We start from the raw sequence: 17,866 nt of genomic DNA, 5'->3' as shown, positions 1-17,866 counted from the left end.
ATACATACATACATACATACATACATACATACATACATACATACATACATACACATGTACATGCATACACACAACATACATACATACATACATACATACATACATACATACATACATACATACATACATACATACATACATACAAACATACATACATACATACAATACATACGTATAAACAAAGGAGCTCCAAAGTACGAGAACACATAACAAGATGTCCAGGGCATAATAACATGTTACAAAGTTATGAAGGCCTTTTTGAAAAAGAAAGTTTTAAGAAGTGATTTAAAATTAAGAACAGAGGTAGCAAGCATTATTTCAGTTGGTAGGTCTGTTTGCCTCAAAAATCAGAATCAGAATCAGAATCAGAATCAGCTACATTGCAACAATTCTCCAAGCAGAATTCCATATTTTTATTTATATTAACATTTAACTACTATTTTTTTTAAACATTTACATGTTTATTTACAGAGAGTACATTACATTGTTCATAGTTTGCCTGCCTTCAGAAACCCCAATATTTGCTGAAATTGATTCAATCAAAGGGCCATGATAGATAACTATCATGCTGACAGGTGGATAGAATGCTTTATCTTTTTGATCAGTGGATGGCGCCAAAGTATCATGCACTACATGGCTACACTGAGTCTGCGCATTGAACCCACGTGTAGACATTTCCTGAAAGGGGTTGTCCTGATCAACACACTAAACTACTTGTTTTGAAGTGGTTTTAAGCTATGGATGAATTACCTGAGGATCTCAGAGCTTTTCTTCTTAACCACCCATTCCTCCAGCTGACAGATGGCAAAAAGGTTAGAGAGCTAACTGCATCACATTGCACCACAATACACGACACTGCTCTTTGCTGTGATGCTAGCTGCACTGCTAACATATCTAATGAGCCATGCATTGAAAAGTGTTGTGATGACTGGATGTGTTGACCGAGACTGGAAACTTGTCAATGATCTCCAGGTTTTATTGCTAAACGAAGCTGAGCTACATGCATAAATGTACTAAACATGTCCTTAATTGGTTGTTTTGCAGATCAGATGCACCCTGAATGGCCACGAGTTTCCATGCAACCTGTCAGAGCTACACAAGTTCACTGAAGGGAAGAAATATGAGAAACTGAGTGCTGCAGCAGACTTCAACTACAACCAGTATGAACCACATATTGTGCCCAGTTCAAAGCAACCGTAAGGAGACCCCTCAGAAATCACCTTCCTTATGTTATGTGTAGGGTTGCCAACTTTCTCACTACTATATAAGGGACAGGTGCACAGTGCCATGGTAGTGTGAGCATGATATGTGAATTCAGCGTATATTCATATTCTGATTCCACTGGAAATGCAGAAAGTGTGTATATTCCCTTTAATCCTTCATATGAATAAACCTCAAATAAAACACAATTTGACTTTTACATTTAAAAAAAAGCAAAAGAAAAATCAAATGCAAAAGAGGAGTATGACTCACCAAATGTACTTTTTCCATGGATACTTTTTGCTGCTCTTGACTGACTCAAGCAGTCTTTTGTCCTTTTGCACAGCCAGAGAGAAGTCCTTACATGACAAGTCACAGTTGTTACAGATATTTTAAGTTCATTTTTGATCAGCTCTGTGCTGCATCTGTTTCTTCAGTCTGACCATTTAATGGCCATCAGAGAGAAAATCCTCTCCACACTTTTTTTGCAGGACTTGGCACATTTGCACTGTATACAACTGATGCACGTGAGGGAGCCTGTGATTGGATGACAGGTGGTGTGACTGGCACATGATGTGCTACTGTCGTTTTATATCATCTAGGATCTGTAGAGTGAAGTCTGCTGTATTTACAAGAGTTGATAGTCAATATACGGGACAATTGTATGAAACAAACCAATTTAGCCCAATGTACGGGATGTCCCGGCAAATACGGGACAGTTGGCAACCCTTGTTATGTGCAGCGGTGGCAGAGTTGTCAAAGGAATCAAATCATCATTCAAATATAGACAGAATGTCAGAAGCTGCATGCTTTATGTGTTGACTTGTGCTTCCTTTGTGGTTTTCAGCAACCAGCTCTTCTGCAAGCTGACTCTCAGACACCTCAACAAGCAACCACATCACGTCTTAAGACATGTCAATGGGAAACGCTTCAAAAAAGCACTCTCAAAATGTAAGTGTGCATGACTAATTTCTCCCAGGTCATTATCTGTTGTGTAAATTTAAGTATGCCTTTTGAACAGCAAGGATACCATATAACCCAAGTGATGTTGACTTTTAGTTTTATAGTCCCCATTCAGGAGGGATATCCAAAGCTGTCTAGTGTGCATGTCTTGATGGAAAGCGTGTTACTTTTTCTAAGTAACTTCTCTTCTCAGATTGTGGCACATTGAAATGTTCAATTTTTTATCAAGCAAGTCAAATATTTGTTACACTGCCCTCCCCTGTTAACCAGGCAGTAATGTAATGAGACATTAAATAAATAATGATTTATTAAATCATTAGATAACAGGTTTTTCAAATAAGGCTGCACTTTTTTCCCCCAGATTTACACTGTATTAGTGCCTTACTTCTTATCTAAATTGCCACTGTACCTTGAGCCTTCAAAACTCTTTGACAATATCACTACTTAAAGCTCCTGCAAGGATTTATTTGCTGGTTATTAATCACACTTAAATTAACACTGATGCATCTGTGTGACCTTCACAAGCAAACAAGACAACTAGAGACAAGATTGATGATTTTGAAAAGGTTGATTTTAATTCTTGAAACTACATCAGGATTTTGTTTACATTTTTCACTGCAAATATTCACATTGTGGGAAATGTTTGACTATTAAAGGGCAGGTGGACAAGTTATTTAATCAGAAAATACTACTTACACATGTTAAGGATAATATTAGAAAATATATTGCAGTTACAGCTTTGTCCACATGGGGGCGCCAAAAATGACATGAAGTGAAAGTTCCTAACAGGAGCTTTAACTTTTTTAGTGTTGTGTTCTTAATGATTCAGTAAGCTGGTAGAGATATTGCACATTCATAATGTAATCTGGGGGCATAACAGAAACCATTGTTGTGGTTTAGCAGTTTAACTTAACATTTATGGAGGCCTTTTCTTTGTGATCATGATCTAGTTTATAAATCATTTTCATCTGGCATTGCACTGCTCACCCTGTCGTCTTGATCACTGAATTGACTGTCTCATCCCTGCTCTAGATGAAGAGTGTGTCAAGCAGGGGATTGAATTCAAGCCAGCCAGACTCAGACAGAAAAAGCCCAGAGACATCGGAGAGGACAGCGGCCGGGGGAGGGCTCCAAAACAAGGGAACAGCCAGTGGGAACCTGCATCAAGTGACGAGGAGCACAGTGACTCAGAAGACAGCATGAGTGACCTCTACCCTCGTCAGTGAACACACTGCAGATAATATATGTCCACTTTTGTTTTGGTTTCAACTTTACTCTGTTGTAACGCTTTCATATGCTCCCACAGCCACTGTGTTCACTCTAAAAAACACAGAAGGAGAGAGTATGGAGGGAGACGGGGCAGAGGGGGAAGAGGAGGAAGATGACTTCCAAACAGATGAAGATGAGGAAATGGAGACGGACAAGCAGGTGCAGCAGAAACGGAAGAAGGTGTGTAGAAATCTGAAATAACTACTTTTTGAGAAAAAAAATCTCATGCATTGGTGTTTATTTTTCCTTGACTTGTCCTAATGCTGTCATTCTTTTTACATTTTTCAGGTCCAGGGTGGCGGGTTTCAGAAGAAGTTCAGAAATAACCATTGGAAAAAGGGGCGTAACAAAAACGGGAAAGCACAAGCAACAGCGAAAAATAAAACGTGAAACCATCAAAGTATAGACTTGGTGATTTTGCCAGGGAGCAACTCTGCTCTTCCAGTCAGTTCTAGCCAGCCTACCTTTTGTACAGGTAGCATCTCTCAGATTTCTCATACCGTCTGCATATGAATGGTGATTTCCTTTCATATGCAGGTGATCTAGAGGTTGTAAAGTTTCCAAAAAGGCTAGTTTTCATAAAATATGAAATGTGTTTGTGACAGTAAACACATCATTTTGACCAGAAATGTGTATATCTGGTGTGCTGTTATGAACTACTAAACTACTTTTGTTTTGCAACCTTTGTCTGTGTTGTCTCTTACCAATCAGTGTCTACAAAATTTAGCAAATCATATGTTAAATAAAGGGCATGTCATTTTGATTCTGCAAAACACTGATCATTCTTATGCTGGGAAGGGCTATCGCTGTGCGTTTGCAAGCAGCTGGAATGGTGAACACCGTAACACTGCTTGTTAAAATACCATGTTTTTTTTGCTTGGCAGTAAGTGAGCATGTTTCAGAGTTTTAAGACTTTCCCCTGAGTCCTTGGTTTTAACAAGCAACGTGTTAACTCTGTTCCCTTTTGCACCTCCATACCATTTCCTTTTGACAGGCTTCAGCTCTGCACTGTCATCCAAGATCAGCATCCTTGCATCAGAGCCAATGATTAGATGATATTGAGCTTTGCAACAAAAAAATAAAACTGTATTATGTGGGGGCTATTTAGGTTGCATATCATGTATGTATTATGCTGTAATATAAGAAGGAGACCCCTGGGAGTCCTATTAAGAGGCCAGATTATGGTTTAAGCTGACAGGAGGGATTTATTGTCTGCTTCTTTTGCCAAAACCATCTGTAGCATTTGTTTTAAGCACAAATAGTTGTCCTGCTGTTTGTGGTCTGCTGTAAACACAGCAATGTACACAAGGAAGCTCCAAAGGTAAGTTTACATATTGCACAAAAGAATTTCCAAAACCTAACAAGGCAAAAAACAAAACAAAGTGTGGAGTTATTTATTTTACTGAGTATGTGTTAATATACTGTTGAGTAGCCTACACATCCTACAAAAGACAACAGTTTCTTCTTATGTAAATTAATTCATTAACTCAACTCAACTTTATTTATATAGCACCTTTCATACATAAAAACATGTAGCCTAAAGTGCTTCACAGAATAACAGAGACAGAAAACAACAGCAATGATAAAATAATAAAAGGCATGATTATAAATAAAATACTTAAAAATAAAATAAAATCAATACAGTAAAATTAATAAAATAGGTAAGAGTGGAAAGAAAAGTTTAAAATGAGGTAGCATTAACAAAACTTAATGTTAAAAGTGTTTCATCTTTTGTAAGTTTGCTTTGGCCTTGATAAGAATGTTTTCCAAAATGTAAATTTGTCTCCAACTTTGTAAGCGTTACATCTTTTTGGGGTCGCCGGTTCGAGTGCCAGTATGGACGAAGTTTGGCAAGTGGACTGGTGGCTGGAGAGGTGCTGGTTCACTTTCCTGGGCACTGCCGAGGTGTCCTTGAGCAAGGCACCAAACCCCCAACTGCTTGGGGTGTGCTGGTTGATGGCAGTATCCTCATTTTGACATCTCTCCCTAAGTGCATGCTCACTGCATGTGTGTGCATTGTATGTATATACCAAAAAACCTGAATGTGCAGCATGTCCAAAAAAAGCATGAGTGAAAAATTGAATTTCCCCCCTGGGGATTAATAAAGTACCTTTCCTTTCCTTCCTTCCTTTCCTTTTGTAAATTTAATCTCAGAAGTCAGAATTCTGAGAATAAAGTCAGAATTCTGAGATTAAAGTCAGAATTTTGACTTTATTCTCAGAATTCTGACTTCTGAGATTAAATTCAGAATTCTGACTTTTTCTCAGAATAATTATTAAAAAAAAGAAAATGATCTTAATTTTTTTTTTCTGGGGCCCTACTCCTCTTCCGTAAGTATGTGTTTGTAAATTCAATTTAAACCAATTAAGTTGCCATTTTCTCATAGCCACACAGGGTAGTCGATGAGAGTGTGTGTGCAGTGTTTGTAACATTAATCATAAGCACGTCTCAGTTCTTATTATAAGAGAGTACAGATGACTAAGAGGGTATAAACTTGTGCTTGTTTACAGGTTTACCAGTCGTAAACAAGGCTGAGTCTCTCTGTGGAGCCCCTGGTCGGATCAGTATACGTGGCATACAGCGGTTGCAGCACCATGTAGGGGGGCCCTGTGTGTCTCTCGTCAAACCGCGGGGCATTGTGGGGCGGAGGCGGCCTTTCTCTGCGTGCAGGAGATCATCGGGAAATCTTCAAGTAAATAACGTTACCGGGGGGAGGACCAGTGCGAGCGAGAAACCCCAACACACAGACACTGTGTTGCGCTTAGCCTTAAATATTAACACCGCTTATATTTCATCAACATGGGACAGGAGGATCTCATGAACACAGCCGAAGACGTGGCGGACCAGGTAACCAATTTAAGCACTACACCGCTGCTAGCATGTTAGCTGCTAACTACTTTGTAAGGCTCGGTTCGAGGTGTGTTATTGTACCTACAGGTGATCCACGCTTACAGACAGACCTAACATGACATCATTTAGAGCCAATTAATATACCTTTCGCATGGTCTGACAAACAGTGAAGGTGTTCGGGGCTGACATGTGCACCCAGGTGGATTAGACAGCTAGCATAGTGAATCCACGCCGATACACTGACACTATAATTTGTACCTGTTAACGCTTCAGGTACACTTTTGTAGTGACAGCTTGTTAGCTTGTTGTTTGTATCTAAACGTGGTTTATTAACAGTATCACAGACAAGACAGTGCCAGACACGATTGTGAAAGCACTAAGCTAGCCTCTGAGTTATTAGCTCACAATATTAGTCATATTGTTATTAAGCAACCTCACTTGTAGCTACAGGTGATTGAGTAAATTAGATTAGCTGCAGAAGGCCCTTAAAACTGCATGCAATCCTTCACTTTGTCACTCAAGCAGCTTTTCCTGCAGTTATCTCCATTCTGATGTTGTTTTCCCTTGTGCTTCTGTAGCCATTGTGAATACAGTTATCTTTTATAGGTGAGCTCAGGTGTCAAGATCAGGTTTCAGGTCTGCCTTGACCCAAGTTACTCTCAACTTGGACAACCTCAGCTGCCTGAATTTGCTGCATACACCTTCCTGTGCCTGAAAAGCTAGTGCTGGTTGATAAGAGGAGATGTTTGTGCTGCAGTGTTTTGTGCTTGATTCATGGCCTTGTGTTTGTGCAGGACAAGCAGGGACTGTCAGTGTTTGCCTTGACATCAGGAGAGTACTCTGTCCTCAAAGCAAGACCATTAAGTCATTCTGGGTGCTGGTTGTGTTGACTTGATATCACCACTTCCCTATTCTTCTTACAACTGAAGGATTCCTATCACGAGTCATCAAGGCGTAGGGATCCTAAAAAGTCTTAAACTGCTCCCTCTTCAGCCCCCTTCTCTTCTTACATTCCTCCCTAAGGGGTCTTGAGCATGTTACTTGCATGACACCCTACAAAATGGTCTATTTCTAGGCTGTTGCGGTAACCTTGGGTCTTGTACGGATTGGCTCCAACTTAGTCCATTCATGTCACACATAGCAGTCGTAGTGGGAGTTGGTTGACGCTGATAGGCTGCTGAGGTCTGACAGTGCTGATGTGGACTGCAGGGTAGGCGGGGAAGGGAAGGGGGCAGGTCAGTGCTGCTCTACTGTGTCAGTGTAGTGTCTGAGGATCTTGGCCGTGAATTCGTTTGTGACTTACAAACTTAGGTTGGTCCAACTTTTTGATGTCACAAATAGTTCAACAGGCGGTTAGGGGGCTGTAGCAGGGAGACACATGCTTGATATTGTGGTACGCAACAAAACATCAGCTCTTCGCGTTTCCCTTCTTTCATGTTTACTCTACAATTTATTCTTTTGAGAAGCAGTCACATGATCAGTCAGTTTAGACCCTGAATATTCAACATGAAAGTCTTATGAGGAACAATACCCTACAGAGTATAACTTCATCCCTCTTTTCATAGATCCCCTCGATGTTTAATAAAGATTATAGACCCTATCGTACTGATTCCAGGATACACAAGAGTTATTGTTTGATGTCAGCTTTATATACAATGAAATGAAAAGTGTACGATGTGAAAATAACTCTGAACAAACCAAAAAAATCACAAAAGTACATTTTGTTCTTTCTGACATCATTTTATTTACTTTTTCAAGGCAGAAATATAACTTGCTAAACGACAAGCAGAACATTTGCTTTAGCTTCAGGCAGTCATTGCTCTTTCTCCTAATTCACAAAGCTGTCCACGCTATCTGACAGAACGACTCATTGTAGTTAAAAAACATGTTTATCCAAAGAAGAAGTTCTTTTCCAAATAGCTGGTATAACATTCACTTAGGTTAATCTAATCCACTTCATTTGTATAGCACATTTTTAAAAAAACATATCAAAGTGCTGCACAGTGAGGTATATACATTTAAACAAACAGAACATAAAACGCTGTCAGAAAATAAAATAGAATAAAATGCAATAATCAAAATAAAACGCCCGGGCAGGTGCCTTTCTGTGTGGAGTTTGCATGCGTGGGTTCTCTCTGGGTGCTCCGGCTTCCTCCCACAGTCCAAAAACATGCTTACCTGGTTGATTGATCACTCTAAATTGCCCGTAGGTGTAGGTGTGAGTGTGTGTGTGAATAGTTGTCTGTCTCTCTGTGTTAGCCCTGTGATAGGTTGGCGACCTGTCCAGGGTGTACCCTGCCTTCCGCCCGAAACCAGCTAGGATAGGCTCCAGCCCCCCGTGACCCCTAACGGGATAAGTGGTCAAGATAATGGATGGATGGATAATAAAACGCATAAAACACTTTGAAAAATAATTAAAAAACAAATAAAAATAGGATAAAAGAACAGACAGAGACAGAGACCACACAACTCTCATGCTGGGTTAAAAGCCAAGGAGAAAAATATGTTTTAAGATGGGATATTAAGTCAGTAATATAAGGGACAACGCGTTCCACAGTTTGGGGACCACTGCCCAGAGTGCGCGGCCACCCTTGGTTTTCAGCCTAAGGACCACAAGAAGCAGCTGACCAGTAGACCTCAAAGACCTAGTGGGAGTGTAGCTTTGTAGGAGGGTGGAAATATACTGTGGAGCTACTCCATTTAAAGATTTAAAAACAAACAATAAAATCTTAAAATGAATCCTACAATGAACAGGGAGCCAGTGAAGGGAGGCAAGGATGGGGGTAATGTGCCCTCGCTTATGGGTGCCAGATAACTACTGCATCGATTCTTCTTCTTCTTCTTCTTCTTCTTCTTCTTCTTCTTCTTCTTCTTCTTCTCTTCTTCTTCTTCTTCTTCTTCTTCTTCTTCTTCTTCTTCTCTTCTTCTTCTTCTTCTTCTTCTTCTTCTTCTTCTTCTTCTTCTTCTTCTTCTTCTTCTTCTTCTTCTTCTTCGAATAAATAATCAGAATTGATCAGATTATATAAAGTTGTTGTTGGTTAACTCAAGTTGTAATTCGACATGTCACAAAGCTGCTCTTCCTCAGTTTCCCTTGTGAACCACATTCCTTAAATGTTCTTTCACGTATTTATTTCTCTCTCTCTCTCTCTCTCTCTCTCTCTCTCTCTCTCTCTCTCTCTCTCTCTCTCTCTCTCTCTCTCTCTCTCTCTCTCTCTCTCTCTCTCTCTCTCTCTCTGTCACACAGTTCCTGCGGGTAACCAAACAGTACCTGCCCCACCTGGCACGTCTATGTCTCATCAGCACTTTCCTGGAAGATGGCATCCGCATGTGGTTCCAGTGGAACGAGCAGAGAGACTACATTGAGGCTACCTGGAGCTGTGGCTACTTCCTGGCTACCTGCTTTGTGCTGCTTAACCTCATAGGACAGCTGGGTGAGTGAATGGTCCGACGAGGGTCTGAGCACGAGATGAAGAATGGAAATAATTTGACACACATTTAAAGGTGCGGTGTGTGGTATTTAGCAGCATTTAGCAGAACAGATTCAGAAGAAGTGGAATAGTGTATTTATAAGTATGTTTAAATTAGTGTACATAATATAACGTTTATAATAAGCCTTCTATGTTTTCATAATGAGCGGGTCCCCCTCCACAGAGGCTGCCATCTTGCCATGTGTTACAGTAACACAGAAGGGACAACCTACACGTTTTTGAGTTTAGTGGGAGGCCACCGATTATGCATCTGTTGGAAGACAAAGGAGAGGTTGTTGTAGTGCACAATGGGATTTGTATTGATAGAAGTTGTTGAAAGTAAAATCTTGACAAATAGAGGATCATGTTGAGGATGCATCACAGAAGCTTTTTGTCCTCAAAGTCTGATGTTGCTTCTGGAATTTCCCCGATGACAGAGATGTGTAAGGGAGTGTTTCAGTCTTGAATCTGGCTGCTAGATATCACTAAATATTCAGATTTCTACACACTGTACCTTTAATACCTTTTTGTTGTCATTTTAAAAGTGAGCTGCGTTCTACACACTGGCTCGAACAATATACCAGTGTAAAACTCAGAGGGAGGAATTTTATTGTGTTACAGTATTTTATCCAGAGGAAGCACGCAATCGCTTCAGTGCCCAAAGAATGCCATGATACATAGCAAGGTGGACCAGTCTAGTGGGGCTTTTTTCATGCTATTCCATATTCTACAATAACAACAATAATAATAATGATAATACTTATAACAATAATAATAATAATAATAATGAAAATAATAATTATACAAACCCTACTTATATTGCAATTTTCAAAACAGAGTAACAAAGTGCTTTATAAATCAGAAATAAAAATTTAAAAAATTGAGGAGGATAATGACCAAAAATGAAAAAAAAAAAAAAGTTACACAAAACAGCAGGGCGTTAATAGCATAAAAATCTCAAATGGCAGAAATTAGAAGGAAATTAAACAAAAAAAAAAGATTAGGACCTCAAAAGATATATATAAAAAAACAACAGTGTAAAAAAAACAACCAAAAACTGAAAACCACCAACAAATAAAAGGAAATAAAACAGTGTCAGATGAATAAAAAGAACATAAGACAAAAGGTTAAAACAATCAAATGATATAACATCTTGTCTGTGATGTTGCCTGAAATTGAATAAAAGCAGCATCTGGAGATTTAAAGCACACTCAGATAACATCGCCTGTAAAAGCATGTTTAGAGAAATGTGCTATAAAAAAAGAGATTTGAAGAAAATTGAGCTTTTCTATTAACTATATAAACCGTGTGGAGTGCTGGTTTGATTGAAAAGGCTCTTCAATTTAATACTGGCATAGGGGGCTGGTGTGCATGTTGGTGAATTGATCTTGGGCAGAGTGTACATCCGTACCTCTTAACTATCGATGCTACTATAGGCTGAGCTCAACGACTGTACGGTTGATAACAGATGGTACTTGAATGAGCAACACATCTGCCCCTAAAACCAGACTGTGTCCTATATACCAGTGCAAGATTTTACAGTAGATGCTTTTTGTATCACTGAATGAATTACTCAAATTTAGGGAACAGTTATAAGACGAGTGAGTAAAACAAAGGTGAAAAAATGATGACATGTCAGCACTGAAACCCATCTCCAGAAGGTTGAAATGTGTCAGAGTCATGCTCCAAGTTTAAAAGTTGAAATGCATAAAGACTTTAAAGTGTGCATGGTGACTTTAAGGCCAGTTGTGTCTACAGTGGGCTGATAGTTATGCAATAAACACACAGTGAACTTCACCTCTGTACTGTAAACCACCTCGCTGATTAGGGAGGTCAGGAGAAACTGACGAGACTCGTTGGAGGAAGAAAAAGCAGCAAACCTCTTGTGAAAGAATCTGGTCATTATACTGGAGTAGAATCAAAGCATATCTCCAAGCTCTCCAAACTTCAAACTTTGAAGAACACGAGCTGTCTGAGCAGCAGTTCACACTGCACACTGATGAAGACATCACCCAAAACATGGCAAGAAAGTAGCAAGCTGATGTCTGGCTTCTTTCCTGTCATGTCAGAGCCAGAATATGAAGCTAGTATCGCTGCAGTCTGTAATCACCATAGCATAGCAGAACAGTGGAAGACTTGTGGTGGGAGTCATATGCTTTATGTTGAGTAATGCTGAAGCAAACAGACAGTTTGTCATACATTCATGCATATCCTGCCATTTATTGCCCACCAAAATTTAGTCATGACATGCTATGACAGATTAAGCAGCACAAAGAAAAAAAGCAGGCTCCCGTGTGAAATTTGTCAAGATGAATTATGTAACATCACCTCAATAAAAGGCTAAAAGATGCTCGTATTATGGGGCACTGTAGGCCTAGCAGTTTTAGCCCATGCCCCAAATACAGAGGCTATAGTCCTCATCGCAGAGGTTGCTGGTTCAACTCTCGGCCTCAATCATTTGCTGTGCATGTCTTCACTCACTCTTTACCCTCCACATGTCCAATCTCTCTTCAGCTGTCTGGTTCAATAATGCCCAAAATGCCCCAAAAATATCACTTAGAAAACAAAGATAGTTACACAGGTTGGACTCCTGGCCTCTGTCTTATGCTGCCTCTCTTCCCCACAGACTGTATAAATAATGGACTTGTATCCTCAATGTCACATCTGTTTCTGAAGCGCTGTTTTGAAGCCGATCGTCAGCGGGAGCCATATTTGAAATCCTGAACTTAACCAAACTGCTGTCAAGCTAGTGTGAGGTAAAGAGGTGGGCTTTGAGCCTCCTAGCCAACAGCTACAGTGTTCCCACCTGTCAATCAAGTCAGCTGTGCCTCTCATAATGGAAAACTCATAATCTTAATATCTTCAAAATTGCCACATATGAAAAAATTCATCCCAAGAAATTAGCCACCCAGACGACACTCATTTTTGCACCAGGCTGTAAACATGTTCAGTTCTGCTGTAAAGATGGGCTTTTTTGAATTTGCGTGTATGTGGTTTTCCAGTACTTCCAGAGCCAGTTCCCCAACTCTCTACTCCCCACATTTCCTGTCTCTCTTCAGCTTTTCTATCCAATAATGGAGAAAATGCCCCAAAACATGGCTTTAATAAAAGACAAAGTCAGAGAGCCTCTGAGGAAATATGAGGAGATGCTTTAGAGAGTGAAGAAGAAAGTCTGCAAAATGACCAAAAGTAAATAAATTAGACTAAAAGTATGCTTAATGAAAGTAATCTGGTAACACGTATGAGTTGTGTCAGATCGATTTTCACCAACAGTGGTGTTTGTGTCACAGTGAAGACACAGGCTCCCATGTTTCCTCTTCCATGGTGAAATCTAACTACCTCTTTTATCATGGTGTGGACTAAGAGACCCTCAGTGACAGCTTGTTTGAAAACAGTGGTTATGATTTATTGGAGTAGAATTAGAAATCATAGCTCATGATGGTATTTTTCATTATGAAGGACAATATTAAACCATGCTGTTTTCATGTTTTTAATATTTCACCCTGTGTTTGTCCAACAGGTGGTTGTGTCCTCATCCTCAGTAGAAATTTTGTACAGTATGCCTGCTTTGGTCTGTTTGGCATCATAGCACTACAGGTAAGAACTTAAACAGTGCATCACATTGGTAATGTAATATACACATATAATATATAATGTTCTGACATCTCTTTTTATCTCCACAGACTGTAGCTTACAGCATTTTATGGGACCTTAAATTCTTGATGAGGTGAGTGAAAGTCTTTGATATACAGACACAGTTGCACACATGTGTGGCATAACAGATGTTAGAGTGCAGGAGTTTTTCACAAGTTGTGCTTTCACTTCACATTTGATTTGATTGATGTGGTCGTAGATTAGGCGAGGTCTGAGCTGTCGGGCAGACACAGACAATTACTGTAATTACTTTACGTAAAACCTGTGATTTATGTAAACATCAGCAGCAGGCCAGATGAGTAAATGGCTGGGCCTGCTGAATACTGTGCTACTCATTTGTGTGTATCAGCACTTTGTGTAGTTGTAATTATGTGCTGCAAGTCAGGGTGATGTCAGCACTGGAATAAATAGTATAAATGATTGGTAAATTAAAATATATTTGAGAAACAGTTTGAAGAATTATTCATGATTTGAGTACCAGCTTTAAATAGAAATGAAATAAGTAATGCCATGGCTGTTTGCTCTGAACGTCTGTGGTTATTAAACTTCAAGTCTAACTGTTTCTTTTAATATCTCTTCTCTCACAGGAACCTCGCCCTCGGTGGCGGTCTGCTCCTGCTGCTAGCCGAGTCCCGCTCGGAAGGGAAGAGTATGTTTGCTGGAGTCCCCTCCATGGGGGAGAGTTCGCCGAAGCAGTACATGCAGCTGGGCGGTCGAGTACTGCTGGTGCTCATGTTCATGACTCTGCTTCACTTCGACTCCAACTTCTTCTCTGTGAGTACCGACACCAGCATGGACATTTCATCATTCATTTCAAACCAATGATGCAGCACCAAATAGTCACAAACAGAGACAGAAACTCAAGCAAATAAGTTCAGTTATCACAGATTAGTTCTTTTTTTTGAGTAAATCTACACTGATCAGCTGTAACAGTGTGACAGCTGACAGGTGAAGGTGAAGTAGACTCCCCCCCTCTTTTTCTGGGATGTAAAATCCAATCATGAAGTATCTGCAGTTTCTTTTGAACTCAACCTGATACTTTAAATTAGCGGCCGATCAAATAATCAAATCAAATATGGTCTGATCTCTCTGAGCTGTGAAATGACCACAGAGTGTCAGATTTATATGTTTACACAGCATATGACCTGGAACACAGCATGAAGACACGATAACAATATTTGAGCTTCCCACCCTGAGTGTGTCGTCACATGAAGGTGGCCGCTGTGGGAATATGGTCTATTGATGAGGGTAGGAAGCAACAAAAGCTGGCTTGTGTGGTCCTACTATACAGAAAAGCAACTGGAGCTATACTGGTTCGGTCAGATCAGTCAACTAGACTATGAAGCAATGGAAGAAGCCTGGAGGAACACAAAAGTGAGCTCAAGGTGTTCACTTGGCATACAGTTTCTCCAGATCTCACTTCCAAGGAGTATCAGGGGGACATGCTGGACAAGCAAGTCCAATCCACAGGTCTATTGTCTTCGTGCCAGACACCACAGCACACTTTAAGAGGTCCAGTGTGGTCTGTGTCTTGTCAGACCAGGGCCAAAACAGCCGTGACCTTACAAGAGGGGAGCTTGCACAATATTTACTTCTTGTGTTTTTGAGCCCTGCGTTTGCTGATGCATCACAGCACTCCTGGGTTACCACCAACTGGTGATCAAAAGAGAAGTCACTTGTGCGTGCATGAGAAGTAAAACATTGAGGTAGTTGGAGTAAAAACGATTTATAATCTTTCGATGCACTGATTCCAGATTAGACAGTTGCAGAAGTAGAATTATTGAGAAGACAAAATAGTATAGTGCATTATTTCCCAGAAAAATGTATCTGATGCACCGACATGACTGCTACTCTAAGTCTATTCATTTAAGTAAAGGAATGGTCTTTAAATGAACTTCTTCCCCTCTTCCACAGATCCTGCAGAACATGGTCGGGACCGCCCTCATCATCCTCGTGGCCATCGGCTTCAAAACCAAGCTAGCAGCGTTGACCCTCGTCGTGTGGCTCCTGGCTATCAACGTCTACTTCAACGCGTTCTGGACCATCCCCGCATACAAGCCCATGCACGACTTCCTCAAGTACGACTTCTTCCAGACCACCTCGGTCATCGGCGGCCTGCTGCTGGTGGTGGCGCTCGGACCTGGCGGCGTGTCCATGGACGAGAAAAAGAAGGAGTGGTAGATAGAAAATAGGGGGTTAGAACAGAGGATTGCACAGCACCACTAACTTCCCCCACAGACCGGGACACAAAGACCCTCCCTGTAATCCCGCTCCCCCTCATCAGGGTACCTTTTTTTGTTTTCTAGTTTTTTTTTCATTTCGCCAAATCCACAGACGCCACCACAGACATCTATGGACAGTTATTTTTCTAGTTTCATCCAAGCTTTTGGTTTTTAGTTGCACTTAAATAATGCCAGAGTATTTCTTAACACTTCTTGTGCGTCCTCTCTTGTGTACCTCAAAGATAAACAACTGATGGAAGAAAAGATGTAATTGTTGTGTTCAGATAAAATGAAAAGCTGAACACAAGTGAGTAATATGGAGGTGATGTTGTGAATTAGAAAAGATAAACGTTTGTATTTTCTCAGTAAAACCGAAAAAATTGGAGGAGTGCAGCAGTTTGGGTTCAACCAATGGATGCTCAGCTTTTTCTGCCGTTGGATCTTGGAGTTGCCATGTCGACCCTGAAATCATAAGCACTGATTTGACAGCAACTTGCCTTGACTCTCCAGGTTTCATCTCCCCCTTCTTTTTTTTTTATTCTGCCTTTTATTATGTCTGTACACTTTCAATCTCAACTGACATTCGTTCAGGGGGGGAGTCGAATCCTAGGGGGGACGTGTACATTGTGTACAAAGTGGTGGAATGCAGTAGTACTTGATTGAAAACTTCAACGCAGGTGTTAGCTCCAGGAGTTGTTATTGGGCACTGTACGTCTGTGGCAAAACGCCTAAATAGTGAACTGTATAAGATCGGGGATATCAGTGGGGGGAAGCTCAACGTTTGTGAAACACCATATTCTGCGATCTAGAAAAAGCAAAGAGGACTAAGCAGAGGCACTAGCCACCTGGACTTTGTCTTCGCTCAGTGTTTTTTGCCATGTGTAAGAAAATAAAAAAATATTCAGTGTATTGATTTTCAGAAGTTTATATTGTATTTTTGATCATTTTGTTTTTTGATTTTGGAAGTTCATGGCGAAGAAATAAAAACGCAAAAACATGACATCACTGTCTGCTTCCAGATTTTTACTCTTTTAAAACTTTTTTTTTTTAACCTTATTTCAGGCGGACAAGATCCAGCTCCTGTGAATACTGTAGTAAGGACATGAAGGACAGTAAAGGTTCTTTGTGGACCTGTTGGATAATGATGATGAATACATTCAGAATCAATGCTTTTCAAAACTGAATGAAACAAGAATAACAAACATCTGCTGCATTTAACTTAAATAAATGGGTATTGAACTGAAGAGATGCTGGGCTCAGCTTCCTCTCATTTTTTGTTGTAATGCTAAAAACGTTGACTCAATACTGACCTCCAGTGGACTACAGTGACATTGCTAGTCCCTCTCTAGTCTCTTTTTATGAATAAAACGTGGGATATAGCATGAAGCATATGAGGATTATTATTTGTTCGGATGCAATGGGCTTGTGATGGCTACCCTGATCAGTGCTCTTCACTCTTGTTTCTTCCCATAAACAGAACTGCTTAATTTACTGCTGAGTTTTATACAGGACACCAGTGCTCTTACTAGACTGAGCTGACCTAAACATTTTTATAAGATTTTTTGTGGAGGAAAAAAAATCAATACAATGATGTATTCAGTATCACTTTAATAAAGTTCATGTTTTTTAATAAAAGCTAATTGTAGAAGTGGGTATATGGAAAAAAAAAATGCCCACACACTGTAGCAAATCATCCAAGCTGTTTAGAAAAGACAAACCTCAAAGTTTTAAATTAAATGTTATTTTAAGGATTGCGTTTATAATTGTTCATGGTCATAAACTACACATTTGCAGTTTTATTGTGTAAAGGAACACCACGTTTTTTTGATACAACAAAGCCAATACAGGGCTTTACAAGAAATGACCACAGGGGGGCACCAAACCACTGATGTGGGATAAAATAGAATGAGGGCATTTGAGGTTAGAGCATCAATTGAAGATATTTTATCATTTAAATCTATATTTTTGAATAAAAAAAAACAGACTAAAAATAATGCTGGATTAATCACCATATCTCACAACTTTAAATAGTGTAGAATAGTTTATTCATTCACTATACCTTGAAAGTAATGTTTTAAATTGCATGACAGGCAACCTTTCTTCTTCATTGCTATTATGTCAAAATTATTACAAGTGGAAATAGTTCATTGATCATATATAAATAATAAAGAATACACTACAGAAAGGTACATTAAATAAGAATTTTGGACATATTTTAATGATAATTATAACCTATACAAA

The 17,866-nt window shown here is 39.8% G+C and overlaps 2 protein-coding genes across 2 annotated transcripts; both read left to right on the top strand.

Moving 5' to 3' along the window:
* Positions 1-621: 621 nt before the first annotated feature.
* Positions 622-4,195, top strand: surf2 (surfeit 2). Its single transcript, XM_034710467.1, has 6 exons — positions 622-812; positions 1,045-1,196; positions 2,048-2,151; positions 3,196-3,381; positions 3,470-3,612; positions 3,721-4,195. The coding sequence occupies exons 1-6, from the start codon at positions 738-740 to the stop codon at positions 3,820-3,822; spliced, it is 762 nt and encodes a 253-aa protein (XP_034566358.1). The 5' UTR covers positions 622-737; the 3' UTR covers positions 3,823-4,195.
* A 1,819-nt stretch (positions 4,196-6,014) lies between these two features.
* Positions 6,015-16,547, top strand: surf4 (surfeit 4). The gene is made up of 6 exons (XM_034709658.1): positions 6,015-6,279; positions 9,527-9,713; positions 13,270-13,346; positions 13,433-13,476; positions 13,991-14,177; positions 15,318-16,547. Exons 1-6 carry the CDS (start codon positions 6,232-6,234, stop codon positions 15,582-15,584), a joined length of 810 nt encoding a protein of 269 aa, XP_034565549.1. The 5' UTR covers positions 6,015-6,231; the 3' UTR covers positions 15,585-16,547.
* The last annotated feature ends 1,319 nt before the right edge of the window (positions 16,548-17,866 follow it).

The sequence above is a fragment of the Notolabrus celidotus genome, chromosome 19 (assembly GCF_009762535.1).
Source record: "Notolabrus celidotus isolate fNotCel1 chromosome 19, fNotCel1.pri, whole genome shotgun sequence".
Classification (NCBI taxonomy): Eukaryota; Metazoa; Chordata; class Actinopteri; order Labriformes; family Labridae; genus Notolabrus; species Notolabrus celidotus.
This window is presented reverse-complemented; position numbering and strand designations above follow the sequence as displayed.

What these genes read in the sequence shown, in the direction of transcription:
- surf4 (XM_034709658.1), top strand. Translation starts at nt 6,232, where the DNA reads ATGGGACAGGAGGATCTCATGAACACAGCCGAAGACGTGGCGGACCAG. An exon ending in CCGAAGACGTGGCGGACCAG is followed by an intron (nt 6,280 to 9,526) that starts GTAACCAATTTA and finishes TCTGTCACACAG; the next exon opens with TTCCTGCGGGTAACCAAACA. An exon ending in TCGACTCCAACTTCTTCTCT is followed by an intron (nt 14,178 to 15,317) that starts GTGAGTACCGAC and finishes CCTCTTCCACAG; the next exon opens with ATCCTGCAGAACATGGTCGG.
- surf2 (XM_034710467.1), top strand. Translation starts at nt 738, where the DNA reads ATGGATGAATTACCTGAGGATCTCAGAGCTTTTCTTCTTAACCACCCA. An exon ending in AGCTGACAGATGGCAAAAAG is followed by an intron (nt 813 to 1,044) that starts GTTAGAGAGCTA and finishes GTTGTTTTGCAG; the next exon opens with ATCAGATGCACCCTGAATGG. An exon ending in TGCAGCAGAAACGGAAGAAG is followed by an intron (nt 3,613 to 3,720) that starts GTGTGTAGAAAT and finishes TACATTTTTCAG; the next exon opens with GTCCAGGGTGGCGGGTTTCA.